This window comes from Gorilla gorilla, chromosome 1 (genome assembly GCF_029281585.2).
Source record: "Gorilla gorilla gorilla isolate KB3781 chromosome 1, NHGRI_mGorGor1-v2.1_pri, whole genome shotgun sequence".
In the NCBI taxonomy this organism is placed as follows: Eukaryota; Metazoa; Chordata; class Mammalia; order Primates; family Hominidae; genus Gorilla; species Gorilla gorilla.
Window position 1 is genome coordinate 230,786,066 of NC_073224.2, and position 27,979 is coordinate 230,814,044.

General features: G+C 47.8%; 1 protein-coding gene across 8 annotated transcripts in view; it reads left to right on the forward strand.

The window, feature by feature from the left end:
- The first annotated feature begins 7,763 nt into the window (after nucleotides 1-7,763).
- CLSTN1 (calsyntenin 1) overlaps nucleotides 7,764-27,979 on the forward strand; it is a 96,135-nt gene continuing 75,919 nt past the window's right edge. For 4 of the 8 annotated variants that reach the window (XM_055383959.2, XM_055383972.2, XM_055383963.2 and 1 more), the window contains exon 1: nucleotides 8,311-8,921. In XM_055383959.2, the coding sequence (XP_055239934.1) occupies nucleotides 8,678-8,921 (244 nt within the window). In that variant the 5' untranslated portion in view covers nucleotides 8,311-8,677. Of the gene's footprint in view, nucleotides 8,261-8,310; nucleotides 8,922-27,979 lie in introns of those variants that run through there. The other 4 variants (XM_019010749.4, XM_004024615.5, XM_019010740.4 and 1 more) reach the window with 3 other exon arrangements.

Below are 27,979 nucleotides of genomic sequence, written 5' to 3' on the forward strand. Positions count from 1 at the left end.
ACCACGCCCAGCTAATTTTTGTATTTTTAGTAGAGACAGGGTTTCACCACGTTGGCCAGGCTGGTCTCGAACTCCTGATCTCAGGTGATCCACCTGCCTCAACCTCCCAAAGTGCTGGCATTACAGGCATGAGCCACCGCACCTGGCCCAAGGAGGTATTATTATTATGCCCATTTTACAGGTGAGGAAACTGAAGCTCAGAGTGATCAGGTTGTCTGGTCTTTTCTGCTAGTAACTGGAACCCAAGTCTATTTGAATCAAGGCCATATAAGACATTCCTCCTTTTTTTTTGTTTTTTAACCACCTTACCCAACAGCCTCCCCCAGTTCCAACATATTATGATAGAGCTATGGATAGAACCCAGGTCTCCTGACTCTAAGCTTGGTGCTGTTTTCTCTGTGCCATTTCCTCTGCAGTGTAGGGGAAGCCGTGACCCTTCTGCCCCAGGCTTTCCCTCCTCTCTTGCTCCTCCCTGCAAACCCAGCCCATTCTCTTGGCACTGGGGTGCTATGTGTGGACAGGCATGTCGTGTTTGGCTTGTGTATCCCCAGAGGCTAGGGATCACATTTGCCTACATGTTGTGTGTGCCGTATATTGCATTGGGGTGTATAATTCGTGCTGCAGAATAAAATAGCCGCCGCCTCCCCACCACCACACACACACACAAGGGACCTCCCCCGGCTGCCCATCCACAGAGGGAAGGGGAACATGCTGTGTGTTGCCTTTGGTTTTGCCGTGGGAGGCAGCATGAGCACAAAACCCCAATCCTCATCCCACCTTTCGGGGTGCAGACATGAGCTGCCTGGCCTCTGGGGAAGGTGAGGTTTTCTTTCTCTGGAAATTCACCAGCCAGCAATGGCTGATGCTTCATGCTTTGGGAATGCTCTTAGTTCTTCCTTTGCAAATGGAGAGCCATAGAGAGCATTAGAAAGAGTCTGAAACAGGCTGGGTACGGTAGCTCACGCCTGTAATCCCAGCACTTTGGGAGGCTGAGGTGGGCGGATCCCCTGAGGTTGGGAGTTCAAGACCAGCCTGACCAACATGGAGAAACCCCGACTCTACTAAAAATACAGAAATTAGCTGGGCGTGGTGGTGCATGCCTGTAATCCCAGCTACTTGGGAGGCTGAGGCAGGAGAATCGCTTGAACCCGGGAGGTGGAGGTTGCAGTGAGCCAAGATCATGCCACTGCACTCCAGCCTGGGCAAAACTGCATCTTAAAAAAAAAAAAGATGGAGCAATTTTCCTGCCTCAGACTCCGAGTAGCTGGGATTACAGGCATGCACCACCACGCCCAGCTAATTTTTTAATTTTTAGTAGAGATGGGGTTTCACTATGTTGGGCAGGATGGTCTCGATCTCCTGACCTTGTGATCCGCCCACCTCGGCCTCCCGAAGTGCTGGGATTACAGGTATGAGCCACCACACCCGGCCTGAAGTGCCGCTTCTTAAGTTAGGGTTGCTGCAACTGCCACAGTAGCTTAAGGCTCCTAGCCATGAACAATAATGGGTGCTAGTAATAGCAGATGCTGGTTAACACCTGCTTCTAGGAGTAGCTTAAGGCTCCTAGCCATGAACAATAATGGGTGCTAGTAACAGCAGGTGCTGGTTAACACCTGCTTCTGGGAATCGGCCCTGTGCTCTGCTTTTTGCACATCACCTCATCTGTTCCTCACAACCACCCAGTGGGGAGGGCTTGTCTCTGTTTTACAGATGGAGATGCTGAGATTGGAGAGGTGAAAGGCCTTACCCAAGGTCACACAGGTAGAAAGAGGCAAAAATGGCAAAAGGTACAAAAAGGCTTCACTGCAGGCCGGGCGTGGTGGCTCACGCCTGTGATCCCAGCACTTTGGGAGGCTGAGGCGGGCAGATCACGAGGTCAAGAGTTTGAGATCAACCTGGCCAACATGGTGAAACCCCGTCTCTACTAAAAATACAAAAATTAGCTGAGTGTGGTGGCGCGTGCCTGTAGTCCCAGCTACTTGGGAGGCTGAGGCAAGAGAATCGCTCACTTGAACCCGGGAGGCGGAGGTTGCAGTGAGCCAAGATCACGCCGCTGCACTCCAGCATGGCCAACAGAGCGAGACTGTGTCTCAAAAAAAAAAAAAAAGCTTCACTGCAGCATTCCATAAAAACAAAAAATTGGAAATGACCCATCAACAGGGGAAAAATATTCCTCAATAAGGGGCACTGATTAAATAAACTCTGGTAAGTCCACGCGGGACAGCACTACGAAGCTAGGAAAACAAATGTTGAGCCGGGTGTGGGGGTTGCACACCTGAAGTCCCAGTGAGTCAGGAGGCTGAGGCAGGAGGATCGCTTGAGCCCAGGAGTTCGAGGCTGCAGTGAGCTATGATCAATGATCACCACTGTACTCCAGCCTGGGTGACAGAACAAGACCCTGTTTTTGTTTTTGTTTTTTTAAAAAAAGACTGTATGTACTACATACTGCAACGGAATGATCTCCAGGATGTTTTATGAAGTAAAAAAGGCAAGATACAGAGTAGCAGGTATGATTTGCTGCATTTTACCTAAGAAAAGGGAAAGACATATATACAACTATTTGCTTGTACTTAAAAAAAAGAAACACAATGGAAAGATAAACTAAAAATAGAAGAAATGGTAACCTATAAAGGAAGGAGGATATAGGGAGGAGGAAACAGGAATAGATCTAGACTTCTCTGAACACCCTGCTTTCTAGATTTGACTTTGGAGCCGTGGAAATATATATATATAATTTTATTTTTTGAGACAGAGTCTCACTCTGTTGCCCAGGCTGGAGTGCAGTGGCGCGATCTTGGCTCACTGCAAGCTCTGCCTCCCAGGTTCACGACATTCTCCTGCCTCAGCCTCCCAAGTAGCTGGGACTACAGGCACCCGCCACCACACCCGGCTATTTTTTTGTATTTTTAGTAGAGATGGGGTTTCACCGTGTTAGCCAGGATGGTCTCGATCTCCTGACCTTGTGATCCACCCACCTTGGCATCCCAAAGTGCTGGGATTACAGGCGTGAGCCACCACACCCGGCCCCTATTTTTTAAAAAAAATTTTTTTTTTTTTTTTAGACAGAGTCTCGCTCTGTCACCCAGGCTGGAGTGCAGTTGGCTCACCATAACCTCTGCCTCCTGGGTTCAAGCAATCCTCCTGCCTCAGCTCCCGAGTAGCTCGGATTACAGGCACCTGCTGGGCTAATTTTTTTTTTTTTTTTTTGAGATGGAGTCTCGCTCTGTTGCCCAGGATGGAGTGCAGTGGTGCGATCTTGGCTCACTGCAACCTCTGCCTCCCTGGGTTCAAGTGAGTCTCCTGCCTCAGTCTCCCGAGTAGTAGCTGGGACTACAGGTGCCCGCCACCACACCCAGTTAATTTTTGTATTTTTAGTAGAGACTAAACTTGGAGTTTTGCCAAGTTGGCCACGCTGGTCTCACACTCTTGACCTCTGGTGATCTGCCCACTTTGGCCTTTTTTTTTTTTTTTTTTTTTTGTATTTTTAGTAGAGGCTGGGTTTTGCAGTATTGGCCAGGCTGGTCTCAAACTCCAGACCTCAAATGATCTGCCCGCCTTGGCCTCCCAAAGTGCTGGGATTACAGGCGTGAGCCACCGCGCCCAGCCAAATATTTAATATACTATAAAGCAAAATTAAATTGAAATTTTACCAAAAGGAAGGAAGTGGACAGAAATGGATTTGCACCATTTTGTCCAACCAGAGTCTTTGCTCCTAAGCACAGCATCCTTTTCCTTCTCGTTAATTATCCCTTTTAACAGCAACGAAATGACCTGGCCGGCACACGAGAACACAGAGATGGGGCCACACCTTGTAATTTCTGGGGTTCCGAGGGGGACCCTGGTGGTGGTTCTGGGTGCTGCGGTTCTTTCAGTAAAGAACTTCCAGGAGTTTCTAATCAGCTGCTCTCATCAAGATTCTCATAACCTTCTCCTGCTGCCGCTTTCGAGTGGGTTTGTTCCCGAGCACATTATTAGGAAAGCGGCTATAATAACTGCTTACCTGCCTCCTGCTCCACTCCACAAACACCCGCCAAGCCCACACTGTGCCAAACAGTAGTAACATGCCCGCCTGAGAATGGCTCCGCGGCTCCGCACTGCTGCCTAAGAGCTTTCCTGCATGTGATCTCATTTCATCCTCACCGTAACTCCGGGCCGGGAACTCATGTCCCCGGTGTGGAAGTCCAGGCCTGAGATCGGCCTCAACAGTCGGAGGTGGCAAAGCCAGGGCTTGCTCGAAGCCCCACCTTCTCACTGTTGGGGAGCAGGCTGGCTCCAAGCTGTGGAATCCTGTGCAGGGGTTATTTTGGTATCTGTGGGGTAATTTCACACTGAGGCTAAGGCACCGTTTTGGGTTCAGATGGACATGAAATTGAATCTCAGGGATCCAACTTTCTAGCAATGTACTCTGGAGCAAATTTGGTATTTTCCTCATCTGTAAAATAGGAACAATAAAAGTACCTTTTTTTTTTTTTTTTGAGTTGGAGTCTTGCTCTGTCAACCCGAGCTTCAGTGCAGTGGCGCCATCTTGGCTCACTGCAACTTCTGCCTCCCAGGTTCAAGTGATTCTCCTGCCTCAGCCTCCCAAGTAGCTGGGATTACAGGCACCTGCCACCATGCTTGGCTGATGTTTGTATTTTTAGTAGAGACAAAGTTTTGCCACGATGGCCAGGCTGGTCTCAAACTCCTGGCCTCAAGTGGTCTGCCCGCCTCAGCCTCCCAAAGTGTTGGGATTACAGGCATGAGCCACTGTGCCTGGCCAAAAGTACCTTCTGGAGAGTGTTGCTGGAGTTACAGATGATATGTTATTGTGATATGGTATCAGCAACAGTCATCTCAGAAGGTGCAGCATCTCAGAAAATTTTCTTGTGTGCGCTTCATCTACTGTCTCAGATAGAGTCACTATACATTCAAAAGTACAGATCTTCCTCCACCAGCTAACAAAGTCACCTCCTTATCCTCAAGTCTATGTTCCCAGTTCAGGACAGGCCTGGGTGATGCCTCATTCCCCATGGCTCCAGGGCCTCTGATGCTGCCACTTTGTCAGTGGCTGGCTCAGCTCAGGCAAGGCCCCTCTCCCAGCTAACCATAGCATAAGCCTGAATCGATCCCTGTCTCAGGGCCATTTGGAGGATTAACTAATCCATCATGGGGGAAACCTTTGAAATGTGCCAATGTGGCTGAGGCTATTGTCAGGCAGAGCAGAAACTGAGTTTACTGGTTCCCCCGTTTCCGAGACTTTCAAGCTGGACTCTCATGTGGGTGAAATCCCAGCAGGTGCAGGTTGCACTGAGCTCACCAAGCCGTCTATCTGCCCCACCTGACGCTGGATCTTTTTGACCTATCTCTGTTTCTTCAAGGGACAGTAAGGGTGAGAAGATAAAGGGATCAGGATTCCAGACACTGAAGAGCTTTTGTTTGTGTTTTTAATAGAACTGAACACATTAAATTTCCCCTTTTGGCATCATCAGTCTATGGACTGAAAACATAGTTCTGAGATTATACCTTTCCGATTTTATGTTTTGCAAATCTCGAAGGTCCCTGGAAATCTACAGGGTACATCTTTTTTCACCCTCTGAGATGTGAGCTCCATAATAATAAAACCTAACTCAGCAATTCATTGAGTTCATCACTATTTATTGAGTACCTACTCTGTTCGCTGGTATACTAGAAGTACAGAAGCCTTCTTCTTGAAGGGAAAAAGAAACTCATGTATCTAGAAACACCAGGCTCTATGTGGCACTTTCATTTATTTGCCACATAAAGCCTGGTATTTCTAGATCTATGTGGCATCATTTCATTTAATTCTCACAACTCTAAGAAGTAGATATTGTTCCATTTCGCAGGTGAGGAAAGAGATTCTGAAAGTTCCATAACCTGTCCAAGGTCGTTTGCATTCGCAGAGGCCAGCACTGAAGTCCAGTCCCGTCTGACTAGAGCATCTGGGTCCTTCCCACTAGAATACAGTGGGGAGGAGAAAAGGACACTGATGGATTAGTCAGTCGACAGCACAGGCAGCAGATTATAAAGCTGAACTGTTTGGTTAGAGCAGCTCGGGGCTGGAGAGGGAGGGCTGGCAGGAGGACTTCCTGAAGGAGACAGCCCAGAAGCTCCTTGTAAGGACCTGAGGCTTGGGTATGGGTGGAGGAGGAAGTGTGATGTTGGCCCTGGGAGGGGAATGAATAAGAAGAGACGGTGGCAGACAGCATGCCCTGAGGTCAGCTGGGTGGAGGATGGGAAGCCCAGCAGAGATGTCTGGACCTGATGAGGTGGCAGCAGGGAGGCACTCACTGAGTTTATAACTCCAGGAGGGGCAGAAGCAATGGCAACACCCGTCACCAGGGGAGAGGATGACTCAAAGCCTTGGCTGGAAGGAGTGGTGGGTGTGGCTTGGAGCCTGCCAGGGCCAGGCAGGTGCTTTGGGAAGGGTCCAGTCAAGGAGAGTCCGGTCTTCTTCCACGCAGGGGAGGGGGAGCAGGGGAAGGAAGGAGAGACATTAGCAAGATGGAATCTGTAGGCTTTGGTGCAGGACGCTTACGGGGAACACGGCTTAGGGAGTTGGATTCCAGATTGCTTTTGAAGCCTTCCCCAGGTCACATCACACCGCTGTTCCCAGCCGTTCCAGGTCTTCCTGTTGACTGTAGGATCAAGTCCATTCCCCCAATCTGACCTCAATCTACGTTTTTGGGCTCTTTGCCCACTAGTCTCCTAAATAAGTCCTCTGCGCCCCACAAACGAGTCTCCACCCAGCCTCCAGTGCTGCCAGCCTCCTCCACCCCCACCTGGAGCAGTGACGTTCATGGATAGCTCCTCCAGCAGTCTCGAAAAATGAACATTTTAGGGTTCCACTTTTTGCTGTTGGTGTCCCCCTAATGCGAACATCCTGTCCTTGAGGGCTGATTCTTTTTACAATAGTTGTCCCAACGGAGGAAGTCATTTCACCTTTCTGACTTAGTTTCCTTATCTGCAAAATGGAGCCAGTAGTGTCTCATAGGGTACAGTGCCTGCACACACGCCCATCCACGGCTGTTCCAGGCCTTTCCTCCACTGCGGGGGGTGCCAGGGGTCCAGAGGAAAGGAGGAGGGGGCCGCTGGGCGCTGGGAAATTGGGAGGACCCCAAGATCCCTGTAGGGATCCACGGTAGAGGGGGAGGGCTTCTCTGTCCTCTCTATCCATTCGGACCTCCGCATTTCCAAGAACCAGCATCGCACCATGTCACTGAGAAAGAGCGCGCACACCAGCCGCCTTTTGAAAGTCACAAATAGATTCCTTCAGTGAATTCAGGACAGACTCCCCGGGGGCAGGTCCCGGGGCGGGAGCCGGTGTGGGTAGTGCTGCGCGGCCCTTAACTGTTTACCAGGCGCGCTTCGCTGACCTCGTCTCCTGGACCCCCTTTCGTGACCCCTCTCATCACCTCTACTGGGGAGACGAGGACCCCGAGGTTCTGGGGGGCGACGCGACCTGTCCGAAGTGACAAGGGTCCTGGGCCGCACTGCTCCGCCGGGGTCTGCGCTCCTCGGCGGAGCGGGTGGGAAGGATGAGTCCTCCGGGTGGAGAAGGAGGCGCGGGTCCCCGGGTACCGCTCACCCGGCCTTAGGAGCCCGGGAGCGCGCGTAAGGACGCGGAGTTGAGGCTCTCCATCTGCGGCCAGGGAAAGGGATACAGTCCCCCGGGCCCCTCCCGGCCGCTCGGAACCCACCCCAGGCGCGTCCCCGCGGGCGCGCGCTCCAGGCGGGGCCGACGGACTCGGAGGCGCGCGCCCGCTGCCGGGTCCGCCGCGCGCGCTCCCTCCGCTCCTCTCCCCCGCCCCTCCCGGGCCCGCGCGCTCCCCGGGTCCGCCGCGCGCGCGCCTCGCGCCGCTCCCCATCCCCGCCCCTCCCGCCGCCACCCCGCCCCCGGCCGGGTACCCTCGCCGGACCCGAAAGAGAGCGCCGCCGCCATCTTAGTTGCTGCCGCTGCCTTCAGCAAGCCGCTGCTCCGAGGCGGGGAGGGCGCCGCGTCCTGAGCGCGCGGCCCAGCGTCACGGCGGCGGCGGCGGCGGCTCCTCCTTGGACCCCCGGAGCTCCCCGCGCCGCGGAGCAGCTGGCCCCAGGCTCCTAGAGCCCCGAGAGCTCCGAGAGCTCCGCTTGGCGTCCCGCGCGCCTCCCTGCCGCTCCCGCCCCGGGCTGGCGATGCTGCGCCGCCCCGCGCCCGCGCTGGCTCCGGCCGCCCGGCTGCTGCTGGCCGGGCTGCTGTGCGGCGGCGGGGTCTGGGCCGCGCGAGGTAAGCCCCGGGGCTGGGCCGGGCCGCTGGGTCGGTGCGGGATTCGGGTCCGGGTGCGGGATTCGGGTCCCGGTGCGGGGATTCGGGTCCGGGTGCGGGAGTAGGGCCGGATGCCGGGATTCGAGCCGGGATGCGGGGAGTCGGGTCCGAGCGCAGGGAGCCGGGTCAGGGCGTGGGGTTCGGGTTGGGGGTCGGGCTCGCGGAGCCGGGGCCAGGGCGCAGGAGACTGTGGGCGCGCGCTGCAGGCGTCCCGGGGAAGCCAGGCTCCGTCCCGGGCGGGGCACCTGGGCCTGGGCCGCCCCCACTGCAGCCCATGGTGGTGGCTGCGCTGATTTGGGGGAACGTGCAGACGGGCCGAAGGGGTCAGTCCGCCCTGCTCAGCGGCGCACGCAGGCTGGGGCTGCACCCCTGGGTGAGATGCTCTGTGTACGTGTGCTCAGATGTGCATCAGGCGGGGGGTGCACGCACAGTTTTGGTGTGTGCTTACATAAGAGCCCACTCCTCCGCATCCCGTTTCCAAGATCCCGATTCTGTGTTGCTGCACCGCGGACACCACGACTTCGCCCCTTTCCGCCTCCTCCCAGAGTTCTTCAGACGTTGTCTGTTTCCAGTGGAGCTGAGGCTGAAACTTCGTGCTTCCCTCCCACCTTTTCACCCAAAGGTGAAATCGCGATGAGATTTGCGACCGCGGGCTCACCCAGTGTTAGAAATCTCCGTCTCTGCTACCCCTGGTGCCTTGGTGCTGTTTTTCTGACGGTCATTTAGACCGTGGAGGGTTAGATGTCCTCTACAAAAACGAGAAACCTCTCTGGTTTTTTAGTATTGTAGGACCGAAATTATTTTATGGCTCGGTGGGAAGAAATATTTCTTGGCTAATTTATTATTAGCTTTTAACCTTCATCCACTTAACCTTTTAAACCTTGCATGCCTCTGCTATTGACTGGTCTTGCCAACGAAAAGCTTACGCATTGCAGATACAGTATTTGCTTCTGAGTGGATCTTGAAATCGTAAACATTTTCCTTGGCCTTAGAGCAAAGTAATCTAGGTGTAGTCTGTAGAATCTACTGTAGGCTTAAATCTGTTGTTCTGATTTTTTTTTAATCAAAAGAAGTTTTGGGGAGGAGGATTGATAGAAATCTAGATGAAATGGTCATATTTGAATTTAGCAAGCTTTTTAAAAATTCTTATTTTCCCTTCCCTGGCGTGACATAAGGAGAGAAGTATGGTGTTCACGAATTAAAGGGCAGAGGCGGCAAATGCATCTTTTGTTCCATGTTCCTTTCTAAACATCGAGGATGATAAACTTTGAATACTTCTTTTATTTCATTTCTAACATTCTGTTGACTCTGTCAAATTCAGATCTTAGTCACTAAGTATCTCATTGCTGGCCATTTGATTTTTAAAAGTAACATCAAGCTAAGTTTGAAATGTTCTTTCCAGATGTGGGTTGGAGGTCTGAAACTCTAATATATCCAAGAGAAATGTCAAAGTTTTGCTTCTCTTGGGGAAAACCCACACATTTTAAAAATATGTGCTTGGATTGGGTATTTTGGGAACAGTTTAAGTATATTTAGTCAGTGATACCATTTCTTGTTAAAATTGGTGCTTTCTTAAATAGCACCTACATTTGTTAGTCATTATTTAATTGCCTTGGTTACTTAAACAGCATACATTTCAACTTTGAATATCTTCATTACCTGAGACCGGCAGAAATCTTGTGTGAAAGGTGTGTTGACTAGTTGAGTCATTTGTAATTTGCTTTCTCTAAGTTTTTCTTGGTGCAGTTACAGTAGTTAAAGATTCTTAGTCTTCGGAATAAAGACATTTTACACATCAGTTATTCGTATGCATTTTCTTCAGGTTGCAAGTTAGAAAATGTCTTGGAATTATTAACACGAAATGCTAATAAACAATTTCATTGTGAAATATTACAAGTGAATTTCATATGTAAATTTACAGTTTGGAGACACTCTGTGGGCTCGTTTTAAGAGATCATTTCAACTAATATTTGAATTTTTTACGGCTGTAAGGCAGTACGACATGAACTACTGTTCATGCTGTAGCTACCTTTAATAATTGTTAATGTTAGATTACGTACAGACTGCTGGAGAAAATGATAGATTTTCTAATATAAATTGCATCTTGACTCTTAATTTTGTAGAGACCCTCAAATTTTATTTTAATTATAGCTGTAGTTCTCAAAAAACATTGAGTAGAGCTGGGTGCAGTGGCTTGCGCTTGTAATCCCAGCACTTTGGGAGGCCGAGGCCAGCGGATCACCTGAGGTCAGGAGTTCGAGACCAGCCTGGCCAACATGGTGAAACCCCATCTCTACTAACTGTATAAAAATTAGCTGGGTGTACTGGTGGGCGCCTGTAATTCCAGCTACTTGGGAGGCTGAGGCAGGAGAATTGCTTGAACCCAGGAGGCGGAGGTTGCAGTGAGCCGAGATTGCGCCACTGCACTCCAGCCTGGGTGACAAAGCAAGACTCCATCTTAAAAACAAATTCAGTAAGCCAAAATATTAGAAGAAATATCTTTGGCATGCCCTGGACGGTCATGTCCTTCAGCTACCTGCCTTCTTCATGGAGATCGGGAAATAGAACAGTGAAGCAGAGAAAATAGAAAGCTTATATGAATATTTAAAAAATGCAACCATGTAATGCATTTCGAAGCCACATAATACATAAAATTCACTGTTACTTTTCCATTTGCACACAGGCTTAGTGAGGCCTCTCCTCACCATCCTATTTGAAATCATTTCTCTTCCTGAACCCCTAAATCCTGTTTCCCTGCAACACTTTTTCTTTTCGCATAGCACTTAGCCCATTCTAACATGCCTTGTTGTTTACTTATTGAATTGTTTATCGTCTGTTTCCCCTCAGTAGAACATATGCCCCAAGATGGAAGGGTATCTGCTTTGCATATGTTTCCCGTCACCAGCACACCAGAGGCATGCCAGTATTGTGTGATTGAATGAATGAATGGGTGGATGGATAACAGCATTTCAGTTTAGACAGCGTAGTAGCTTTGCATCCTAATTTTCACTTTACAGATAAATGCTATATACTGAAAAAAATTACATAGTGTAAAGCAAACTTAAGTTTTGTTTTTTTTTTTTTTTTTTTTTTTTTTTTTTTGAGACAGAGTCTCATTCTGTCACCCAGGCTGGAGTGCAATGGCGCGATCTTGTCTCACTGCAACCTCCGCCTCCCGGGTTCAAGAGATTCTTCTGCCTCAGCCTCGCCAGTAGCTGGGACTACAGGCATATGCCATCACACTGGGCTCATTTTTGTATTTTTAGTAGAGACAGGGTTTCACCATGTTGGCCAGGCTGGTCTGAACTCCTGACCTCAAGTGATCCGCCTGCCTCTGCCTCCCACAGTGCTGAGATTACAGGTGTGAGCCACTGCACCCGGCCCAAACTTAAATTCTGCAGTGTGGATATGGGAATTCATTAGTGGGTAAATTTTCAAGGATCATGGGGCCAGCCTCGGTGGCTCACCCCTGTAATTCCAGCACTTTGGGAGAACTAGGCAGGTAGATTGTTTGAGCCCAGGAGTTTGAGACTAGCCTGGGCAACATGGTGAAACCTTGCCACTACAAAAATACCAAAAAAAAAAAAAAAAAGTTCAAGGATTGATTCTGTTGGTTGCAGTATTGGGGATATTAGATCATGAAACTCTGTCTCAGCCTTTGAAGGCTGTAGCTCTGTGGCTACCCCTGTTAGTTCCTTTAAAAATACTATAATTTTCAGCTTTTTTGGGAAGATGGTTTCTTAATTTGTTACCTCGTTTTTTCAGAAGTAACGATGTGGAAAAAAGTCGAATATAGACCTCAGTATTACCCATAGTCTAACATTTTTAATACTGAAAGTAAATAACATTTATTTCTCAAAGGAGGCCTATAACTGCTGAAGAAATAATAAAATACGAACAATTTTGAATATATTCCAATTTTAGAGCATTAACTCGGTTAACTGGAACCTTCAGTTAGCTGGAATTCGTCCTTTGGCTGGATATTTCTTTTGGGAGAAAAAGCATGAAACCAAGCAGTTTTATAGGAATTATTTTTCAAAAGGAAGATTTAGGAGGTCATATCATACATTATCTGTGCCAGTATTTGATATTTAAGCCAAAAACAGCAACTAATATTTCAGTTTTAGCTATGAAGAATATGACCAAAAAATGAAATTTTTGTGGGATATAAAATATTATATTGAAACTAGAAAATGCTGTAATTTCATAACACTAGCTGCAGGACTTAGTGAAGCTTATTAAACCAAGTCTAAATGTTTAAAATGAGGAAGCTGAGATATGTTAAAATTTTAGAAGAAAGGGGCCGGGCGCGGTGGCTCACGCCTGTAATCCCAGCACTTTGGGAGGCCGAGGTGGGCGGATCACGAGGTCAGGAGATCGAGACCACGGTGAAACCCCATCTCTACTAAAAATACAAAAAATTAGCCGGGCGCAGTGGCGGGCGCCTGTAGTCCCAGCTACTCGGGAGGCTGAGGCAGGAGAATGGCGTGAACCCGGGAGGTGGAGCTTGCAGTGAGCCGAGATTGCACCACTGCACTCCAGCCTGGGCGACAGAGCGAGACTCCGTCTCAAAAAAAAAAAAAAAAAAAATTTTAGAAGAAAGGAAAAAAAGTACTGAGTTATTTTTATTATTGCTTTCTGAGACAGGAAAACATGTTTTTTAATTTTTTTGGGGTAGTTTTCATTTATAAGAGTTGAAACAAAATAGAGATCTGATTATCCTAAAAAACCACCAAGAGTCTATTTCTTATGTATTCTGGTTGAGGGCTTAGATCATTAAAACTTGTTTTTTCAGTGGGTCTTAATTTGGTGTGAAGAGTTGCTTGAAGGGGCTGGGTGCGGTGGCTCACACCTGTAATCCCAGCATTTTGGGAGGCCAGTGTGGGTGGATCACGAGGTCAGGAGATCGAGACCATCCTGGCTAACACGGTGAAACCCCATCTGTCTCTACTAAAAAAAAAATACAAAAAATTAGCCAGGCGTGGTGGCAGGCGCCTGTAGTCCCAGCTACTCGGGAGGCTGAGGCAGGAGAATGGTGTGAACCCGGGAGGTGGAGCTTGCAGTGAGCCGAGATCGCGCCACTGCACTCCAGCCTGGGCGACAGAGTGAGACTCCGTCTCAAAAAAAAAAAAAAAAAAAAGAGTTGCTTGAAGAAATATGTCTTTATAAGTGAAATTTAAAATGTTGATTTGCTACAAAATACGGATTTAGTAGTGTTTCAGGACTACAGATTCAAGATTGGTGGAAATTATTTATGCAATGTCATGTTCGTGCATTAAAAAACAACCAAGGCCTGGCGCGGTGGCTCATGCCTGTAATCCCAGCACTTTGGGAGGCCGAGGTGGGTGGATCATTAGGTCAAGAGATGGAGACCATCCTGGCCAACATGATGAAACCCTGTCTCTACTAAAAATACAAAAATTAGCTGGGCATGGTGGCGTGCATCTGTAGTCCCAGCTACTTGGGAGGCTGAGGCAAGAGAATTGCTTGAACTCGGGAGGCGGAGGTTGCAGTGAGCCGAGATCGCACCAGCGCACTCCAGCCTGGCGACAGAGTGAGACTCAGTCTCAGGAAAAAAACAAAACAAACAAAAAAAAACAACCCAAACAGCCAGGCATGGTAGCTGACACCTGTAATCCCAGTGCTTTGGGAGGCCAAGATGGGTGAATTGCTTGAGTCCAGGAGTTCGAGACCAGCCTGTGCAACATGGTGAAACCCCATCTCTACTAAAAATACAAAAAAATTAGCTGGGCATGGTGGCATATGCCTGTAGTCCCAGCTACTCAGGAGGCTGAGGCTGGAGAACTGATTGAGCCTGGCAGGTTGAGGCTGCAGTGAGCCAAGGTCACACCACTTGCATTCCAGCCTGGGCGACAGAGCAAGACTCTGTCTCTAAAAAAAAAAAAAAAAAAGCCAAACTAACAGACCCTCAAAAGTGACATTTTGAGGCTATGCAAAGGCCATATATAGGAACCCTTAAATGGCGACAGCCTCCCCACTGTGTCAGCCTGACATACAGTACCCGTCTTTTCCCTAAGAGCTGCCACCACCTGGGAACTAGAATGCTGCTTTCAGTTGTCCCTGATTTGATAGGTTCTTTCTCTCCTATGTTTTAGGTATATTTTTGCTCATTTTTTGATTTAGCTTTAGGATATTATTATTAGATTAAAAATTTTCACAAGATCTGTTACTAAAGTTTTTATTTTTAAAGGTTCTTGGCAGAGATTCACGTACTTCAAAGTAGCAGAGTTTAAAGCAGCTTAAATGCCTATAAAACATCTGAAAGTTGGCTGGGTGCGGTGGCTCACAACTGTAATCCCAGCACTTTGGGAGGCCGAGGCAGGCGGATCACCTTAGGTCAGGAGTTTGGGACTAGCCTGACCAACGTGGAGAAGCCCCATCTCTACTAAAAAATATAAAATTAGCCGGGTGTGGTGGTGCATGCCTGTAATCCCAGCTACTCGGGAGGCTGAGGCAGGAGAATTGCTTGAACCCGGGAGGTGGAGGTTGCGGTGAGCCGAGATGGTGCCATTGTACTCCATCCTGGGCGACAAGAGCAAAACTCCGTCTGAAAAAAAGAAAAAAATCTGAAAGTTAGCTTCCTTCCCATTCTGGAACCCCAATAAGAAGTATGTGATAGCATATCAAAAGAAGAGTCATGTTTTTTCTTTTTTACTTCTTTGGTCAGACATGAATCATTATCTTAAAAAGAATTAATAGAAGTGGCGTCTCACTGTGTTGCTCAGGCTGGTCTCGAACTCCTGGACTCAATCAGTCCTCCCACCTCATCTTCTCAAAGAGCCAAGATTATAGGTATGAGCTACCACACCCGGCCGAAGAATCATCTTTCAGCCATCTGTTTCGTTCTGTCTGATTCTCCCATGACAAGAACTTCTGTTGAGTCTGCTACTTTTCAAGCCTACCTTGATCTGTACTTTCTCTGAGTCATTGTGTAGGACAAAGGAGGACCACCGGCTGGGTGCAGTGGCTCAAGTCTGTAATCCTAGCACTTCGGGAGGCCGAGGTGGGTGGATCATCTGAGGTTGGGAGTTCGAGACCAGCCTGACCAATGTGGAGAAACCCCATCTCTACTAAAAAATACAACATTAGCCGGGCGTGGTGGCACATGCCTGTAATCCCAGCTACTTGGGAGGCTGAGGCAGGAGAATTGCTTGAACCCAGGGGGCGGAGGTTGCGGTGAGCCGAGATCACACCATTGCACTCCAGCCTGGGCAACAAGAGCAAAACTCCATCTAAAAAAAAAAAGGAAGACCACCTTTGTCATACCACTGCACTCCAGCCTGGGTGACAGAGCAAGACTTTGTCTCAAACAAACAAACAAACAAACAAAAAAACCCACCTTTTTCTGCATCCACTCCTTTTTTTTTTTTTAAAAGCAGCTTTATTGAGCTATAGTTCACATACCATAAAATTCAACCTTTTAAGGCATACAATTCAGTGATTTTAGTATATTCACAAAGTTGCACAACCATCACCACTATCTAATTTCAGAACACTTTCATCACTCCCAAAAGAAACCCCATATCTGTTAGCACTCATTCTCCATCTCCCTCCTCCTCTCCTCCTCCCTTGGCAACCCCTAGTCTATTTTCTGTCTATGGATTTGCTTATTTTGGACATTTCACATCAATGGAATCATAATATGTGGCCTTTTGTGACTAGCTTCTTTTGCTTAATATGATGTCTTCAAGGTTCATCCATGTTGTAGCATGTATCAGGACTTCGTTTCTTTTCATAGGTAAATAATATATCCTTATAGGGATATAACACATTCTGTTTATCCATTTATTCATTGATGGACATTTGGGTTATTTCCACTTTGTAGCTAATTTTGGAAAATATTACTATGAACATTTTTGTACAGGAATTTGTGTGGACATATGTTTTCATTTCTCTTGGGTATATACCCAAGTGGAATTGTTGGGTCTTAGGGTAACTCTTAGATTTAACTTTTTAAATTAAAAAAATTTTTTTTTGAGATAGAGTCTGACTCTGTCGCCCAGGCTGGAGTGCAGTGATGTTATCTTAGCTCACTGAAGCCTCTGCCTCCTGGGTTCAAGAGATTCTCCTGGCCGGGCGCGGTGGCTCACGCCTGTAATCCCAGCACTTTGGGAGGCCGAGGCGGGCGGATCACGAGGTCAGGAGATCGAGACCAAGGTGAAACCCCGTCTCTACTAAAAATACAAAAAGTTAGCCGGGCGTAGTGGTGGGCGCCTGTAGTCCCAGCTACTCGGGAGGCTGAGGCAGGAGAATGGCGTGAACCCGGGAGGCGGAGCTTGCAGTGAGCCGAGATCGCGCCACTGCAGTCCAGCCTGGGTGACAGAGCGAGACTCCGTCTCAAAAAAAAAAAAAAAAAAAAAAAAAAAAAAAAGAGATTCTCCTGCCTCAGCCTCCCGAGTAGCTGGGATTACAGGTGCCTGCCACCATGCCCAGCTGATTTTTGTATTTTTAGTAGAGACGGGGTTTCACCATGTTGGCCAGGCTGGTCTCCAACTCCTGACCTCAAGTGATCCAGCTGCTTTGGCCTTCCAAAGTGCCAGGATTACAGGCGTGAGCGCTATGCCCGGCCTGTGTTTTTAACATTTTGAGGAACTACCAGTTGGTTGTACAAAGTGGCTGCACCATCCTGTATCCACTTGACCTCCATAATCACTCACAGGAGCATTTTTCGAATCAAATACACATTTCACAGTTTTCTAGTTTGTTAGAATTTTAAGTTGAATTTTTCCTAGTCTAGGTGCAAACCGGCATTTCATCCAACCAATTCCTTCCTTTGCCATTGTCTCTCATATAATTTCTACTCTGGACTTTAGACTTTGAGTTGAAAGGAACTTTGAAAGTTCTTTCCTCTATACTTTAAATAGCCTTCCCTGTAAAACAGACATTTCCTCATATGTCCTTGTGTGTTGATCATTCAGCCTCTGTTTGAACTCTACTGCTATGGGGCTCCTGGTAGCTTACAGAGCAACCCTTTTCTTAAAAACATTGAGCCTTTGGTCAGCTTTCCTGAGGACTAAATTGTATCACGCCTTCGTATTTTTGCAGGCATCCAAGCCTCCAGTCTGTTGTTTTTACCACCTCACACATTAAGAGAGGCTGAGAGCACTGAGGGCTAGGCCTTGATTTCTGTAGATTTCTCAGGAAATCTGAGCCTAGCACAGGGCTACACGTGCAGTGTTTAGGGGACACCCACCCAGACACATGCAGAGTCAATATCCTGGTTCCAGGAGCAGGGCTTAACTTAATGAAAGGGACTGGAAAAAACACGAGAATTTTCAAACTACAACTAGTTTAGAAAAGTGACATTTTTCTTTTTTTTTTTTTTTTTGAGACAGGATCTTGCTCTGTTGCCCAGGCTGGAGTGCAGTGGCACAATCACAGCTCACTGCAGCCTCAACCTCCCTGGGCTTAAACTATCCACCTCAGCCTCCTGACTAGGTGTGCATGCCGCCATGCCTGGCTAATTTTAAAATTTTTGTAGAGACAGGATCTTCCTATGTTGCCCAGGCTGGTCTCGAACTTTTGGGCTCAAGCAATCTGCCCTTTTTGGCCCTCCAAAGTGCTGGGATTATAGGCGTGAGCCACCATGTCCAGCTGACATTTCTTCATTCATTACATTTTTGTTATGCTAGTTGGCTAAAAATGTGCTTTGTTAAAAAGTAAATTATTTTTTCTAGTCCTTTGATTTTATTTAACTATTCCTCAATTACCCAATCTTCAAACATATGAAACGCTTAGAAATATGTCTTTAGATTCAAAGTGAATTTTAAAACTCAGTAAAAATGAATATCTTCTTTGTTTACATACTTAAAGTATGGCAAAGAAATTTTTATTCAAGCGGGAGTGCAGTGGCACGATCTCAGCTCACTGCAATCTCTGTCCTCCCAAGGTTCAAGCGACCTGCCCATTTCAGCCCCCTGAATAGCTGGAACTACAGACACACACCACCATGCCTGGCTTTTTTTTTTTTTTTTTGGGTAGAGATGGGGTTTTACCATATTGCCCAGATTGGTCTCAAACTCCTGGACTCAAGCAATCTCCCTGCCTCAGCCTCCCAAAGTGCTAGGATTACAAGCATGAGCCACCATGCTCAGCCTAACATTTTTCTTTTCTTTTTTTTTTTTTTTGAGACAGTGTCTCCCAGTGTCACCCAGGCTGGTGTGCAATGGCGTGATCTTGGCTCACTGCAAGCTCCTTCTCCCAGGTTCATGCCATTCTCCTGCCTCAGCCTCCTGAGTAGCTGGAACTACAGGTGCCTGCCACCGTGCCCAGCTAATTTTTTTTTGTATTTTTAGTAGAGACAGGGTTTCATTGTGTTAGCCAGGATGGTCTCTATCTCCTGACCTTGTGATCCTCCCGCCTTGGCCTCCCAAAGTGCTGGGATTACAGGCGCGAGCCACCACGCCCAGCCAACATTTTTCTTATATAGTACTTTTGAGGACCACTTCAAAATAGTTGAATGTCATCAATTTAAATTGAAGAAATGTGAAACTTCAGAATGATTTGTATAAGGTTGTCTATTAAGTGGCTTTTAAAGGGTATAATTAATTCCATCTGAAATGCAGACTCTAGTCTCACTGAGTTTTGCGTGTTTCAGATGTAGTTAATGATGAAGATTGACAGGACTAGCTACATAATCCAAGGGGCCAATGCAAAACAAAGTGTGGGGCCCCTTGTTCAAAAATTATTAAAAATGTTTTTCTTTTTCTTTTTTTTTTTTTTTGAGACAGAGTCTTGCTGTATTGCCCAGGCTGGAGTGCAGAGGTATGATCTCAGCTCACTGCAACCTCCACCTTCAGGGTGGAAGCAATTCTCGTGCCTCAGCTTCCCGAGTAGCTGGGATTCCAGACATGCACCAGCAAGCCTGGTTAATTTTTTGTACTTTTAGTAGAGACAGGGTTTCACCAGGTTGCCCAGGACGGTCTTGAACTCCTGAGCTCAGGTGGTTCACCCGCCTCAGCCTCCCAAAGTGCTAGGATTACAGGCGTGAGCCACTGCATCTGTCCCAAAAATTATAAAAAATTTCAAGATGGCAACAGGTTTTTCTTTTTGTTTTTTAGACAGAGTCTTGCCTTGTCACCCAGGCTGGAGTGCAGTGGTGTACTCTTGGCTCACTGCAACCTCCACTTCCTGGGTTCAAGCGATTCTCATGCCTCAGCCTCCTGAGTAGCTGGGATTACTAGGCACCTGCCACCATGCCTGGCTAATTTTTGTATTTTTAGTAGAGACGGGGTTTCACCATGTTGGCCAGGCTGGTCCTGAGCTCCTGACCTCAAGTGATCCTCCCGCCTCAGCCTCCCAGAGTGCTAGGATTATGGGCTGAGCTACCTCACCTGGTCAGCAATAGGTTTTTTTTTTTTTTTTTTTGAGATAGAGTTTCAGTCTTGTTGCCCAGGCTGCAATGCAATGGCGTGATCTCAGCTCACCACAACGTCCACCTCCTGGGTTCAAGTGATTCTCCTGCCTCAGCCTCCTGAGTAGCTGGAATTACAGGCATGCACCACAATTGGCCCGGCTAATTTTGTATTTTTAGTAGAGATGGGGTTTCTCCATGTTTGTCAGGCTGGTCTTGAACTCCCGACCTCAGGTGTTCTGCCCGCCTCGGCCTCCCAAAGTGCTGGGATTACAGGCATGAGCCACCGTGCCCAGCCAGCAATAGGTTTTTAAACCAACCCTGGGGCCCTTCTATGCCTGGCTCCTGGCACATGCAGGAAACTGGCCCTGAGTATTGATAAAATTAGATGACAGAGTATTAATAGTCAAATTGTGGGCCCAGGGCCTGAGATTTTCACCAGAGCTGCTTGTCCTCTGTGTCTCTTGTCAGCTGCATCTCTGGCCAATGCTCCTCCTTCCCCTTGGGAAAAGACTCCTGCCTTTTATTCTAAGTGGCTTCAGGGTGCAGGTTTCCCCTTCATCTTTCCATCCTCAGCAACAAGCAAAGGACAGGCTCTACTCCGTTCTCAGTGGACAGTGAGAACCGATGGTAGACAGAGGCTCATAGAAGACTAGGGTTGCGTATGATCTGGGGGACTAAAGCCCTTCTGTTAGGCAGATTATGTTCACTCTTTTTTGTTTTTTTGAGACGGAGTCTAGCTCTGTTGCCCAGCCTGGAGTGCAGTGGCGCGATCTCGGCTCACTGCAAGCTCTGCCTCCTGGGTTCAAGGTATTCACCTGCCTCAGCCTCCTGAGTAGTTGGGACTACAGGCATATGCCACCACGCCCAGCTAATTTTTTGTATTTTTAGTAGAGATGGGGTTTAACTGTGTTAGCCAGGATGGTCTCAATCTCCTGACCTCATGATCCGCCCACCTTAGCCTCCCAAAGTGCTGTGATTACAGGCGTGAGCCATCGCCCCTGGCCTATGTTTACTTTTAAAATGATTTGACTAATTGATGCTAGTTTCTTATTACTTACAGAATTAGTAAAAAGGATAACAAATCATTAAAATTCTTGGATAATCCCTACTCTTTTTTTTGCCATGCATTTCAAGCATTTATTAGAGTACTAAGTAAATAGTAAAACACACTGACTTGAATTTCATTTTCTCCTTAGGCCCTCTCACTCTGGGCTAAAATTATTAAAGGAACAATGGGGGTGGGGAGTAACAGGTGGGGTACAGTCGTTTTGAGTTTTTGAGCCCCTCAGTTACTAGTGCCTTGTGACTAGTTGGAAGGGGACCTTGATAATCCTGACTGATTATAAAGCCCTAAGTTGGCAAGGTCAGAGCTTGCTTCTGAGCTGTCTGTAAATATCCATTGATACCAGCTCATGATTCCTGTAGAAAACATTTTCATTTGGCAAGGGTTTAAAAAGTCCATGCCCAAGTGTACGAGAGCCGCCTCTTGTTTAGCTAGGAAGCAGCGAATACATATCTTCTAAGCATTCAGAGCCTTGAATAGAAAATAAATACTGGCTTAAATGCTTTTTTATATGAAATCTGACATGTTAAAACTTCTTCTAAATTGGAGTAAGTACCACTGGGATAGCTTCATAACATAGCCTTTCCCCTCCCTTCTGCTGACTTTAATAACAACTACGACATTACTGTTTGTTTGAATGAAATAATGTTTTAGAGAGGCCATTAATACCAGTGGTTAATATATATTTGCAGATTCATTTGGTAAAGTTTATTAACTTTGTCTTTTTCTAGACTTTTTCTGAGTGTTCTTAGAAGGTTTGGGCTTTTTAACTGCTACTTAAAGTAATGCATATGGCAGTGGGTCTGAACAGATTGTGTTGATTGCATTTTTCTTGTTGCATATAAAGTATATCATACATTGTTGTGAGGGTCCCAGGAGCAAGAGAATTGATCAGAGAACAGAGAGGAGAGAGGATCCGGAGGTATGTGGAATGAGGCATTCTAGGTAGATGTGGTCAACAGTTTAGATTTTATTTTTATTTATTTATTTATTTTTAATTTTATTTTTATTTTTTTGAGTTGGGGTCTCACTGTGTCGCCCAGGCTGGAGTGTAGTGGCACAATCTCGGCTCACTGCAACCTCCGCCTCCCAGGTTCAAGAGATTCTCCTGCCTCAGCCTTCTGAGTAGCTGGGATTATAGGTGTACACCACCACACCTGGCTAATTTTTGTATTTTTAATAGAGATGGGGTTTCACCATGTTGGCCAGCCTGGTCTCGAACTCCTGACTTCAGGTGATCTATCTGCTGTGGCCTCCCAAAGTGCTGGGATTACAGGCGTGAGCTAGTGTCCCCAGTCTTTATTTATTTATTTTTGAGACAGAGTCTCATTCTGTTGCCCAGCCTGGAGTGCAGTGGCGTGATCTTGGCTCTCTGCAACCTCCGCCTCCCGGCTTCAAGCAATTCTCCTGCCTCAGCCTCCCGAGTAGCTGGGATTACAGGTGTACACTCCCACACCTGACTAATTTTTGTATTTTTAGTAGAGATGGGGTTTCACCATGTTGGCCAGCCTGGTCTCCTACTCCTGACCTTAGATGATCCACCTGCCTCGGCCTCTCAAAGTTCTGAGATTAGAGGCGTGAGCCACCATACCCTGCCTGCCTGCCTGCTTGCTTGACTGCCTTCCTTCCCTTCCTCCCCTCCCTACCCCCCTTCCCTCCCTCCCTCCCCCTTCCCTCCCTCCCTCCCCCCTTCCCTCCCTCCCTGCCCCCTTCCCTCCCTCCCTGCCCCCTTCCCTCCCTCCCTCCCCCCCTTCCCTCCCTCCCTCCCCCCCTTCCCTCCCTCCCTGCCCCCTTCCCTCCCTCCCTGCCCCCTTCCCTCCCTCCCCCCTTCCCTTCCTCCCTGCCTTCCCCCTTCCTTCCTTCCCTCTCTCCCTCCCTCCCTCCTTCCTCTCTCTCTCTCTCTCCCCCTCTCTTTCTCTCTCTCTCTTTCTCTCTCTCTTTCTCAGAGCCTCACTCTGTTGCCCAGGCTGGAGTGCAGTGGCATGATCTTGGCTCACTGCAGCCTCTGCCTCCCAGGTTCAAGCTATTCTCCTGCCTCAGCCTCCCAAGTAGCTGGTATCATTTTTGTAGTTTTTTTGAGACAGAGTTTTGCTCTTTCCCTCAGGCTAGAGTGCAGTGGTGTGATCTCGGTTCACTGCAACCTCTGTCCCCCAGGTTCCAGCAGTTCTCCTGTCTCACCCTCCCGAGTAGCTGGGATTATAGGCACCCACCACCACGCCCGGCTGATTTTTGTATTTTTAGTAGAGATGGGGTTTTACCATGTTGGCCAGGTTGGTCTCGAACTCTTGACCTCATGATCCACCTGCCCAGGCCTCCGAAAATGCTAGGATTACAGACGTGAGCCACTGCTTATATTTTTAGTAGAGACGGGGTTTCACCGTGTTGACCAGGCTGGTCTCAAACTCCTGACCTCAAGTGATCCAGCCTCCTTGACCTCCCAAAGCACTGGGATTACAGGCATGAGCCACCCTGCCCGGCCCAGTTTAGATTTTAGAGAAGTGAATGCAAGCATGAGGACCGAGGAGAGGCAGGTGGGGTGGTGATTAAGAGGCCGTTCATGTTATCTTCAGGAATGCACGGTGCAGAGTGGTGTGCACAGGAGCCTGACTGCAGAGATTGAAGGAGTGAATTATTCAGGGTTGGGTGCTGACCCAGGAAGAGGACAGACCATCAGGCGAGTAAGGCAGATCCGCATTTGGGCGGGCGCTTCAGAGTGACTCCTGGAGGCTGGGGGGTGTGTGTCTGATGGGCTGTCACTCACATCCTGTGTCTTCTCAGGGAGGGCTCTGGGAGGCATCTGGGGCCAGCGGACAGTGACAGCATAAGGCCAGAGGTGTAAGTCTTGGCAGAGAATAAGGGCAGAGCCTGGAGGGCCATTGTTTCCCCTCAGCTTGGGTTGTGGGTGTTTTCTGCATATGAGGTTTTCACTCTGGTGGACAGTGAAGCCAGGGACAAAGGGAGAACAAACATGGGCCTCTTGGGCCAGATCTGGTTGTTGCTTAGGCCTGAGGGAGAAGGGGAAAAGGGTTTCCTGAAGTTTCTGTTATATCTAGAATGCAGGAGACCAGATGAGGATTTGGGACAGCAGCCTTGGCTCAGGCTAGAGCAGTCCCGGCTGTACTCTTATCGTTTGGAAACCCAAGTACAGACAGGTAAGCTGGGGCAAGCTGGTGCAGAGAGCAGTGATGGAACCCTGGCATCTGAGCAGCCCACGGCAGTGGCCAACCAATGTGAGTCCATGCTAGTTCTGGTCAGATTGAGACCTTTTTCCTGAGAGCTCGGGCACGTGTTATTTCTCCACTCAGTCTGTCCCCAGGCCTGGGTAAACCGAGCTTGCCCTTTGCTGAAATTCCTGACTACCTCCGCTCATGGGATCGTCTAGTAATTACTGGCAAACTGCCTCAACCTAGCTTTGTCTTGATACATTGTTTCCTGGTACCTAAGCCATTTCTGATTTGGAAAGGTAACTCATATTGATCTGTTTGGAATTCAAGTTGGAACCCAAATTGTATCTTCCCCGTGGAAATTTGTTATAAACAATGCTTATAAAGCTCCAAAAGTGACTGTCAGAAACATATTTAACCTATAACAAGTGGAAATTGGGTAGATTGGCAGTAAATTCCAGCGCATGCATGCACACGCGTTCACGCTCACCCACGTTGCAGTACAGTGCTGTTGAGCCTTGAACAACATGGCTTTGAACTGCATGTGTCCACTTATAAGTGGATTTTTTCAACCAAACGTGAATGGAAAATACAGTATTTGTGGGCTGTGACTCCTGCATATGGGAAGCACTGACTCTTTGAATACTTGGGTCCTGCAGGACCAACAACTTGAGTATGTGTGGATTCGGGTGTAGACTGGGGTCCCGGAACCACTACCCTGGTGGATACAGAGGGACTGCTGTCATTCTGTAAACCAGCGGTGAGGCGCTGGTTAAGGTGGAGCGGTGGGAGGCATTGGAGTGGCAGCGCTGCAGGATTCTGTGGGGGCAGCAGCCACAATCAGTGGCCCCTTGACCCCCACCTGGGATGAAGGGGCTAGGAGGCCGAGGTACCAGCGAAGGGTTGTGAAGGAGGCAGAAGCCTAGTTCCTGGAGTCCTAGGTGATCGAGCCAGTGAGAAGAAAAGGAGGGAGAGAGTAGCCTGCCACTGGGATCTGCAGAAGCACGTCAGGAAGCCCAGGGAGGAGGGGCCCCCATGCCCAGGCAGAGGCACGGCCTCCAAGGGCAGGAAGGTGTTGAGGTGGAGGAGAGGCAGGAGAGCCACAACCGGGGGCGGTGGGCCCTCTGCAAGCAGCCACCTCTGCAGGCACTGCATCTGCACGGTGGCCACGCCTTTCAGGGGATGCTGACTGCTGTACGCTGTGTGGAGGAATGACTTAGGGCCAGACGCGCTTAGTGTTTTTCATCAAAGAATTTAACTGAAATATTGCTATTTAAAATTGTTACTTGAATTTACCAAGTTCCTAAATCTATATGAAGTAAATTTACTCCTTTGTATAGAGGCATTTTACTAAAGTCAGTGTAAAAAATGTATTTGATATAACTCCCAGCTATTCCAGTGGGATGTATCATGTATCATTTAATATTATCTTTGCTAGAAGTTGTCGTTTGTAAATAATGGTGACGTAGTCCATGTAGTGACTTCTAATGGTAAGGATGTAGTGACCAACTTCAGGCTTCCCCTTGAAACTCATCTAGGATGAGAGATGGGTCTCCCTAGGTGTGTGACGTGGACAGGTGCTGTTAGGTCAATGAGGTCTCGGTCATGTAAGCTTGGGAAGTGCTGTTAACGTTAAACAGGTTTCGTTACTGCAGGGCTTCTCACAGGCTTGAGTGCACTTGGAGGAATTGCTGAGCCGGGGGTAAAACCAACTCATTTGACCTGGGACTCTTTCTGCCACACCTGTGGCACCAGTGTCCCGGGGAACACACTTTAGGCAATGCTGCTCCAGACCCCCCCCCCCCCCACGCCCTTACTGTAGAACAAGAAAACACAGTTAGTCCAAAATAGAATGAAAGTAAGGTAAAAAGACTTCAAAGACTGCCTCTTTGACATCATTAGCGTAAACATTTTGTGTCTATTTTTATTTTTATTTTATTTTTTTGAGACGGAATCTCACTCTGTTGCCCAGGCTGGAGTGCAGTGGTGTGATCTCAGCTCACTGCAAGCTTCACCTCCTGGGTTCACACCATTTTCCTGCCTCAGCCTCCCGAGTAGCTGGGACTACAGGTGCCCGCCACCACGCCCGGCTAATTTTTTGTATTTTTAGTAGAGACAGGGTTTCACCATGTTAGACAGGATGGTCTCAATCTCCTGACCTCGTGATCCACCTGCCTCGGCCTCCCAAAGTGCTGGGATTACAGGCGTGAGCCACCACGCCCGGCCTTGTGTCTATTTTTATAGATTTTTTTCTTTGTAAAAATTTATCTACATAAAGTTTTAAACAAAATGCAATCATATTCTACAGGGTATTTTGTAACATTCTCTTAAAGTCATTCATTCAGCAGACATTTGCCCCAGGTATGGTGTGTAAACTAATCCCTTAGAGGGATGTAGTAGAATTGAACCCAACCTAACCCTTTAGGGTTCCCAGATTGTTTGGTCTCCGGACCCCTGTGCTCAAAAATTACCATGGACTTTAAAGAGCTTGTGGTTATGTGTTTTTGTTTGTTTGTTTGTATTTTCGAGACAGAGTTTTGCTCTTATCAGGCTGGAGTGAAGTGGCGTGATCTCAGCTCACTGCAACCTCCCTCCCCCCACCCCCCCTGCCCTGGGTTCAAGCGATTCTCCTGCCTCAGCCTCTGGAGTAGCTGGGATTACAGGCGCCCACCACCATGGACAGCTAATTTTTGTATTTTTAGTAGAGACAGGATTTGGCCATGTTGGCCAGGCTGGTCTTGAACTCCTGACCTCAAGCGATCCACCTGCCTTGGCCTCCCAAAGTGTTAAGATTACAGGCTTGAGCCACCGTGCTCAGCCATATGTGGGTTTTATCTATGGATATTTATTAGAAATAAAAAGTGAGAACCTATTAAATAATGTAATTATTAAATTATTTAAAATAGCAATGATAAACCCATTGCATGGTGACTTAAATAACTTTTTTTTTTTTTTTTTTTTTGAGACAGAGTCTTGCTCTGTAACCCAGGCTGGAGTGCAGTGGCACAATCTTGGCTCACTGCAACCTCCGCCTGCTGGGTTCAAGCGATTCTCCTGCCTCAGCCTCCTGAGTAGCTGGGACTATAGGCACGCACCACCACACCTGGTTAATTTTTGTGTTTTTAGTAGAGATGGGGTTTCACCATGTTGGCCAGGCCGATCTTGAACTCCTGACCTCAGGTGATCCACTTGCCTCGGCCTCCCAAAGTGCTGGGACTGCAGGTGTGAGCCATTGTGCCCAACCTAAATAACATATTTTTAGTGAAAATTAACTGTTTTCCAAAAACCAGAAACAACTTAGTAAGAAGACTGGCATTTTAAGTTTTTGCTAATCTCATTAATGTCCAACTTAAGAGAAAACAGCTAGATTCTGCATTGTCTGTTATCTGTTTGAAGTAGATGAAGAAAACTGAGCTTTACACAGATATGATAGTTGGGAAAGAGAGAGCTTTGGGGATTCCTCCCTGCCCCCGCAGGAGTCCTTAGATCACACTCTGATAACTGCTGCTCTAGGGCAGTCATTGATGTCAAGATACAAGTAGGGGACATGTCACCAGTAATTTGCTTCTAAATAGTAGTTGAAGTAACAAAGCAAAGCTTACTAGTGATTTACTTGCTTAAAAACGAAATGAGAGTTAGTTCAACTTTTTCCTGGAATTATGTCTCTTCATAGTTTACATTGCCCCTTGCTTTCTTTTCTTTTTTTTCTTTTTGAGAGGAGTCTTGCTCTGTCTCCCAGGCTGGAGTACTATGGCGCGATCTCGGCTCACTGCAACCTCTGCTTCCCAGGTTCAAGTGATTCTCCTGCCTCACTCCCGAGTAGCTGGGATTACAGGCATGCACTAGCACGCCCAGCTAAGTTTTGTATTTTTAGTAGAGACAGGGTTTCACTGTGTTAGCTAGGCTGTTCTGGAACTCTTGACCTCGTGATCCCCTGCTTCGGCCTCCCAGAGTGCTGGGATTACAGGCATAAGCCACTGTGCCCAGCCTTTCTTTTTTTAAGACAGGGTCTCACTCCATCGCCCAGGCTGTAATGCAGTGGCATAAACTCGGCTCACTGCAGCCTTGACTTTCCG